Raw genomic sequence first — 8,787 nt, 5'->3', positions numbered from 1 at the left:
ACTTGAAAGGGAAACCATCTTCCCTAAAAGATACATCTCTTCTCACAAAGAACAACTTTGTAGCCAGGTTATACAACCTGTAACCTTTCTGAGTACTAGAATATCCCATATGTACTGCAGGGACTGCTCTACTGGCAAATTTATCACTTTTGGCAGCTACATTTGTGGCATAGCATAAACACACCAACACCATTAGGTGTTGCAAGTTGGGACTCCTTCCATAGAATGCTTCAAAAGGAGATTTACCTGCTAGAGCTGTAGATGGAATCCTATTGATCAAATATGCTGTATTCTAAACACATACTCCCCAAAAGGTTAGAGGTATAGAAGCCTGAAATCTGAAAGCCCTTGCCACTTCAAGAAGTTGTCTATGCTTTCTTTTAACAACTCCACTCTGTTGTGGAGTATGAACACAAGAGCTCTGGTGTACAATGCCTGTATTACTAAACAAATCTTTGCATTGTGAATTAAAGAATTATGTACCATTATCACTTCTGAAGACTTTGATTGAACCATTAAATTGAGTCTTTCTTAGCTTCATAAAGTCCTTCATTACAACCGAGACATCACTCTTCAACCTTAATAGGAAAATCCAAACCAGTTTATTACAATCATCAACTAGTGTAAGAAAGAATCTATGACCATCATGAGTAGACACCATGTAAGGATCCCAGCCATCTCCATGAACTAGTTCAAATAATTTACCAGCTCTACTAGTACTTTGAGTAAAGGGTAACCTAGTATGCTTGGCTAATGGTCATATTGAACATGTTCTGTCAGCAGCTATATTGACAGTTTTATATATATCCATTTGTTATAGTATTTTGTAAGGGATATGCACTAGTATCCTATGCCATAGTCCTGTAGAAGATGTCAATCTGGAAGCCAACGAGTGTGGTGCTTTATTATGTATGATATTTCTCCAGTAGTACAAGTCATTATGCATTTTACCAGTCCCCTTAACCTTCCCAGTGTTAAGGTCCTGCATCAGGAAGAAATCAGGATAGAAGGACATGAAACACTCTCTAGTTAGTTTATCCACTGACAAGAAGTTAAATTTAACCTACATTTATCAACATGACTAATTGACAATTGTTTTCCATCTGGCAAATGTACTAGTGATCCCTGCTTAGGGTAATCATATAGATCAAATAACATTTCAGGAGTCGATACCATATGGTATGTGGCTCCTATGTCCACTATCCAACTGTGACCTGTTTTACTTGCCAGGAATGAACAAATAGTACCTGCCATATTGGCTGATGTTTCTGGCACATTTTCTTTGTTGAGCATCCGTAGGATTTGATTGTATTGCTTAGGAGTAAAAGTGATAGTAACACCCCTTGTGGAACCTTGAGATTGTGCCTCTTGCATCTGCACAGAGTTGTGGGAACCATGCCTTTGCATCTACATATGATTGTTGCTTCCACTTGTTGTCCCTTCAAGAGAGTTTCCAAAAACAGCTCCAACCATACCTGTTTGTCCTGCATTACATCTTCCTCCAGCCTGAGCTGAAGAGCCTCCATGATGTGCAACATTTGCTCTTTGGTGTTGATGACTAGCAGTAGCTCATTGTATTGGTTTCCTTCTATCTGTGAAGTCAACTGGGTTACCAATGATTTGATAATAATTTTCTCTGCTATGTCACTTCATCTTGTAAAATTCACAATATATGTTGGAGTTCCTTTTGTTCTTATGCATTGAGCCTCCTCTAGCAGTTGAAGTCCACAAATGTTGTGTTGTCGTTCCCTTCTGCTATTGAGCTCAGTCCAGTATGTGATGTTCCTGATGTACTCCTTTGACTTTAATCTTCAACAACTAGAGCATAGGCTTGATTCAAGGTAGGCTCTACTAACTTCATTAAGATATATCTTATAGCTTGAGCATAGGAATCATTCAGACCACTTAAAAATTGTAGCAACCTCTACGGCTGAAGATGATCTGTGTACTCCTTCGAATTTGTTGAAGGTACCATCGCATCATACTCAGCCAAGAGTTCCTTCAATTTTGTAAAATACATGGATACTGAATCCGTTCCTTGAGAAATTGTAGCAATTTCTCGATGTAGTTGAAAAATACTCATCCTATTCACCTTATCTAATGTCTCTTTTAGATCTTCCCAGACTAAGTGAGCATTAGAAGCATACACAATTCCATTAAGTAAATCTGGTGACACTGTGTTCATGATCCAAAAGAGCAATCGCATTACATGTTTCCCATTCTTCATGTAAGTCTGCCCTAAATTGATCCTTGTTACAGGTACCAGTTATGAACCCTAGCTTCCATTTTGCCTGAAGTACAATTCTCATCGACCTCCGCCATATCCCGTAGTTCTCAGAACCTGTTAGTTGGACTGGAACTAACACGGAGCTTGCAGTATCTGAAGGATGCACAAATAAAGAATGAGTGATCAATTTTCTCCGCCCATTGTCGATTCGATATTTCCAAGGGAAGGAGACGAAGGAGAAGAGGAAGGAGAAGCTTCGTTCATATGAAATCGAAAGGAAAATCAGACGAGCGTGACTATCGTGTTAAGCTCTGATACCATGTTGAGCATCTGCCAAGGATGCTTCTGTGGAAAGCTTCATACGACTGAGAAGGAACAGAGAAGGAAAGAGAGGAAATGATTTTTCACTGTTGTATTGAACAATACATATTACACATATTTATACACAGTATAACCGACCTAACTATCTTTCTAATGAGTTAATTAATAACTACTTCTAACTAATTCTTCACCAGCTAGGATCCAGCTGTCACTCCACTCACGTGACACCTTCAACATAAGATAATTACAATTAATTATATATGTTAAGCAGTAATTCATGATCCGATAAAAATAAGAATTAACCTACTATCACAAGTTAAATTACTCGTATTAGGTAAAAACTCTTTAATCAACCAACGGTTTGCTAATGGTTTGCTCATAAAAATAACATTTCCACCCGGCTTAAATAACATTCTGCAAAAAGATCTTTCCTCAATGATTTTTTTACTATAGTTTCTTTATTTGCACGAACAATTACATCCAACGCACTTTGATATGGTTAATTAAAGAAAAAAAAAATAATGGTATATCCTGTCTTTAATCCTAAATTGCACAATGAATAATCCATCAATTTCTCATAATCTCATCATGCTTTAGTAATTAAGAGTTAACTAGAATAGTAATTAAGAGTTAACTGGAAAAATAGCTTGCTTATTCACGTAACTCAATTCAAACAAGTTATTTTGACTATAAAAAACAAGTTGGTAATTAGTGATATCAAGTTGAAGATTCTCATTGTCCTTGTCCTTCATGGTTTGATGGTTGAGAATTAAATTATTTGGTGTGAAATATTAATTGAAGGAGAATGTGACATTGATGAGGTGATTCCTGGCTAGCCTAGGGATATCCACATCCACAATTTTATATATTTGCATTTTGCTGATCATTTCTGGGTCGATTTCATCTTTCTCTTCTCAGCTTCTGGAACTTTCGATATTAATGTGTCTAAGTTGACGTCGCTAGCCTACTGAGAGTATGGGTTTGATAATTATTTTCCTTGAATATATCTTTCCTTTAATTTGGGAGATTAAATATATTGTCTCTTCAAGATATCGATCGATTGTGATTAGATTATGATTACTTTCTGTTTTGCTTTATATAACTTTTTTTTTTAGTTTGCTTAAGAATGTATGATATATTTTTATTTTTAGAAACTTTTTAATTTTAAACTTCACATTTTATCTTACAGAGATAGTTTTATATCCATAAAAATATCATGTTAATTATATTTAAAACCAAAAGTTCTTAATATACTTTTGGTATGTGTCAAAGGCAGGGGCGGATGTAGCTCTATAATACCGGGTTCAATTGAACTCATAACTTTCGACGCGGAGCACAAATTTATGTACAAAAAACTTTTAAGATGACACTAAATTATAGATATGAACCCATATTTAGAATATAATGAGTTCAATACTAAAAACTTTAAAGACTGAACCCATAATATTTAAATTTTGGATCCGTCTCTCGTCAGAAGTCTTCCTTTACTTCTTAAAGGACTCAGACGAAAGAAGAGATTAATATTTAGACAACTTGAATAAATTAGCAGCGGTGAGGGGTCCTCTGTTTTCGACAATTTGTCGTCAAAAGACTATAATTTTGAACCTTCATGAATTATGATCCTCCATCTGATAGCCGCCGTGCCTTTGCTGGATAGTTGTTTCCTTTTCTACTACAGTACTACTCCCTCCGATCACTTTTACTTTATTCTAAAAATACATTTTTATTTTTATTTGTCATTTTAAGCATATTAAGAAAAGATAATTTTTTTTCCTGTTATACCCACAGTATTAATTACTCATTTTAAATTATTTTCTTAAATTCATAAAAATATACATCAATTAATGTGGGTATTATGGTAAATTATGCACTTCATTTATTATTTGTTAAGGAGTGTGCAAAATTCATAGTGAACAAGTAAAAGTAAACGGAGGGAGTATATTATTTATGGTATATTGTCTACAGCTTATGTTGATTGGATTTGACGGGGATCCCTATGAAGTGTGATACTTGGAGAGTCAAGTTTTGAAATTTACGAAATTAGGATTCTCAGTCATTTAAATTATTAGGTTATAAATTAATAATTTAAATCTATTCTAAGATTTCTTAAAACAAATAATATAAAATTTGGATCAAATTTACTGACTTTGACCGAACCTATAAATTAAACTCCGCCCGTACTTGGATCTTTGGTCCTAAAAACAGGTAGTGAAAATTATGATCACGCAAATGTTCATAGGTAGGTTTCATCCCTCAATGTTACAACAACAACAATAATAACAACAAAAAATTCAGTAGTTTTTCACAAGTGGGGTCTGGGGAGGATAAGATGTACGCAGCCTTATTTCTACCTCTGGAAGGGCAGGGAGGCTGTTTCTGATATACCCTCGCCTAGAGAACGGCAGGAAAAGAAAAAGTAACCGCAACAAGTAGGAATAACAGCAAGAAAAAATAAGATTGAACCCAAGAATGCAGTCAAAGCCATATATGAATAAAAGATATCATACTAAAACTAATGCTATCGAACTGAGTAAGACAAAGAGAAACGCTCGACTATACCTACGAACCTTCTACCCTGATCTTTGACCTCCACACCTTCCTGTCTAGAGTCATGTTCTCAGTCAGCTCCAACTGCGACATGTCCTGCCTAATAACCTCTCCCCAAGACTTCTTAGGCCCACCTCTATCCCTCCTGCTGCCCATCGAGACTAACAGCTCCCACCTTCTAACTGAAGCTTCTATTCTTTTGTTCTTAACGTGCCTCAACCTTGCCTCCCGCATCTTATCCTCAATGTTAGTGGTTCTTAAATTAGATCTGCTGACCTACTTGGCTAAAGAATTAATGACAATCATGTTCGTTTGTTTCTTGTTTTTTTCCCTTAAATTAAAAAAAGAGCCTCATGTCATGTCCCTTTGAAACCGCACGCATTAGACTTCTGTTCCATTTGATTCAACAAATTATTTATTGCTTTTCCAAACTTTCTGGTTCCTATAAAGCCCACAAACAAATGATTTTTACTCTGTACAATTCAACAAATTTTTCTCTCCAATACTTGTCCTAGCCAGTGTTTTAAAAATTCTCTCTCTCTCTCTCTCTCTCTCTCTCTCTCTCTCTCTCTCTCTCTTTTTTCTGAAATAATATCTCTAATGGATAGATCACAGCTTCATATTGCTATACTCTCAAGCCCTGGAATGGGTCATTTAATCCCAGTTCTAGTCTTAGGCAACCGATTAGCCACTCACCATAACATCAAAATTACAATTCTTGCTATCACAACCAGCTCTTCTTCAGCAGAAACTGAATTTCCCAAGAAATCCACTCTCACCAATGAGAAAAAAACTATAGAAATAATTCCAGTTCCTTCAGTCGATATTTCCCACCTAATAAATTCCAGCACTAAAGTTTTCACTCAATTACGACTATTGGTCCGCGAAGCCTTGCCCAAAATTCATTCCACTATAGCTTCCATGACTCATCGTCCAGATGCTTTAATCGTCGACATTTTTTGCACACAAATATTGCCAATTGCTGAAGAATTTAACATTTCTAAGTACGCGTACCATCCAACTACAGCGTGGACATTAGCGTTAGCTATATATTGTCAGGTTTTTGACAAAGAAATTGAGGGTGAATATGTTTATCTTAAAGAACCTTTGAAAATTCCAGGTTGCAAAGCACTGCGACCTGATGACGTGGTGGATCCATTGCTGGATCGGAGTGATCAGCAGTATGAAGAGTATGTTAAGCTAGGATTGGAATACGCAGCTTTTGATGGAATCTTGATTAATACTTGGGACGATTTAGAACCTGAGACTATTAAAGCACTTCGAAATAATGAGAAGTTGAGGTCGGTACTAAAGGTGCCAGTTTTTCCAATATTTCCAGTTGGTCCCTTGAGGAGAACAGTTGAAACAACTGAACGTGATGAGGTAACGTTAATTTTTGTTTTAAAATATAAAAAAAATCGATAAAGTATTTTTCATTAAGATTAAAGTATGGCGTCCTTTCGTCCTAATGAGTTAGTTTTTCTTCCCTATTAATTGTTGTTTACTTCGTATAAAAAAGTTTCTTTGGCGTAGCTCGTAAAGTTGCCTTTATGTGACCAGGAGTTCACGGGTTCAAGCTGTGGAAACAGCTTTCTTGCAGAAATGCGGGATAAGGCTGCATACTATAGACCCTTGTGGTCTAGCCCTTTCTCGGACCCCGCGCATAGCGGGAGCTTAGTGCACCGGACTATATTTTTTTTTTATTTATAAAAAAGCTAGTACCTGCTAATCTTTCATGTATTATCAAACATCTTCTCTATTTTTCTCCAATACTTTCTTTCTTCTCCAGAATCATGCACCTAAAATCAAAAAAAACATTCTTTCTTTTTTAATTAGAATTTTTTTCACTATTTGCTTAGTGGAGTAATTTAAAAGTCTATATACGTCCACTAAAGCTATTTGCATTCGATCTCATGCTAATCTTGCAAAGAAGATAAGCAAATTAAATATCACTCTTGTAAAAGTTTTACTCATTTAACATATTTCAACCCTAAATCATTTGTGATATTTCTCAACGGAAATCTTTACTCAGTTCTACATGTATTGAGGTATTTGATGTGTTTCAAACATTCGCCTGTACATTATTTGTGTTCTTCATTCGTATTTTCCAAACAGTTTCAATTCATTTAACGTGTTTCAATTCATTCATATTTCTCAACAGGTGATCCAATGGTTAGACAAGCAAAATCATGGGTCAGTTCTATATGTATCTTTTGGAAGTGGTGGAACACTTTCAACTAAGCAAATGACCGAGCTTGCATGGGGTTTAGAATTAAGCCAACAGAAATTTGTTTGGGTTGTACGTCCCCCATCCGACGGTGATGCAGATAGTGCATATCTGAACTCTACCGGAAAAGAGACACGTGGCATGTCGGGATACTTGCCCGAAGGGTTCTTAACTAGGACTAATGAGAAGGGCTTAGTAGTGCCTATGTGGGCCAAACAAGTCGAAATTCTGGGACATTCATCGGTGGGTGGATTTTTGACTCATTGTGGATGGAATTCAACGGTGGAGAGCTTGACAAATGGGGTTCCTATGATTGCATGGCCATTATATGCTGAACAAAAAATGAACGCCGCCATGTTGACGGAGGAGCTAGGGGTGGCGATTCGGCCGGAGGTTTTGCCGACGAAGGTGGTGAAGAGAGAGGAGATAGAGGGAATGGTGAGAATGTTGATGTACACAAAAGAAGGAAAGACTATAAGGGAAAAGGCTAAGAAATTAAAGAAGAGTGCGGAAAATGCACTAAGCGAAGAAGGTTCATCTTACAATTCCATTTGTGAGCTTGTGAAGGATATTCGGAGTAGATTGTTATAAGTCCGTTATTTCTTTGTGAAATCTTTTGCTTTTTCAAATAATTGCCTTTTATGCATGGAGGACAGGAGTAGTTGATAACCGACATTTAATTTGTTAATGAATCTTTACACAATCCTATCTCCGGGTAAAAGGCATCTTACGGTATATGAAGAGTTTTCTTTGGCTTGGCCTAACCATCACTAGGGACTTTTAACCACCTGAAAGTTAATTTCTAATCATAACTAAATCTTCAATTTCTTATTTGTAAAGAAGAAATTGAAGCAAATACTATTAAACGATGACTTTGGTTTACTAGAGACATCAACATATTGTTTTAGCTCGGTGGAAACAAAATCCTTTTCCTCAGGATCCGATTAAATAGAAATAGAGAACGAAATAACTAGAAAGGTTGTTAGAAACTCCCTCTTCTAGAAGGATTCCCGAATTTGACATGAAATCAAATTTAAATGATGTAGCTGGACTTATACAAAATTTAAGAGAAAATTGTGGTCCTAAAAACTTAAGGGGCAAAGCTTTTGTGGGGCCATAATATTTCTGTGGGTATAAATAGGGGTGTACATATGTTGATTGGTTCAGATTTTTCAATTACCAAACTAAACCACTGGTGTCGGATTTTTAAAATAAACCAGACCAGCAAAGTCGGGTTTCAATCCGGGTTTTACGGATCTTTTTTCGGTAAAGTTCTTCATAACATAAAATATGTAATTTGTGCTCCAAATATTTCTTTAGTTCAAGTAAGATACAACTATATAATGTATTTTCCAAGAAAATAACACACTAATATGAGAAATCATAGCATTATAGTAAACTATTCAATAACAAAGATAATAAAATTACATAAATCCAATATTGCTAATCAATAAGCCATAATAAA

At 35.9% G+C, this 8,787-nt stretch overlaps 1 protein-coding gene across 1 annotated transcript; it reads left to right on the top strand.

Annotated features, from left to right (window-relative positions):
* The first annotated feature begins 5,575 nt into the window (after positions 1-5,575).
* Positions 5,576-8,028, top strand: LOC109215282 (anthocyanidin 3-O-glucosyltransferase 5-like). The gene is made up of 2 exons (XM_019379314.1): positions 5,576-6,478; positions 7,257-8,028. The coding sequence occupies exons 1-2, from the start codon at positions 5,696-5,698 to the stop codon at positions 7,911-7,913; spliced, it is 1,440 nt and encodes a 479-aa protein (XP_019234859.1). The 5' UTR covers positions 5,576-5,695; the 3' UTR covers positions 7,914-8,028.
* Positions 8,029-8,787: the final 759 nt, after the last annotated feature.

The sequence above is a fragment of the Nicotiana attenuata genome, unplaced genomic scaffold (assembly GCF_001879085.1).
Source record: "Nicotiana attenuata strain UT unplaced genomic scaffold, NIATTr2, whole genome shotgun sequence".
NCBI lineage: Eukaryota > Viridiplantae > Streptophyta > Magnoliopsida > Solanales > Solanaceae > Nicotiana > Nicotiana attenuata.
Note: the sequence above shows the minus strand (reverse complement) of the source record. Positions and strands in the feature narration are given on the sequence as shown.

Bases quoted from the DNA above. Each gene is read 5' to 3' on its own strand.
- LOC109215282 (XM_019379314.1), top strand. From the start codon at position 5,696: ATGGATAGATCACAGCTTCATATTGCTATACTCTCAAGCCCTGGAATG. The intron at 6,479-7,256 runs GTAACGTTAATT...ATTTCTCAACAG, and splicing joins AAACAACTGAACGTGATGAG to GTGATCCAATGGTTAGACAA.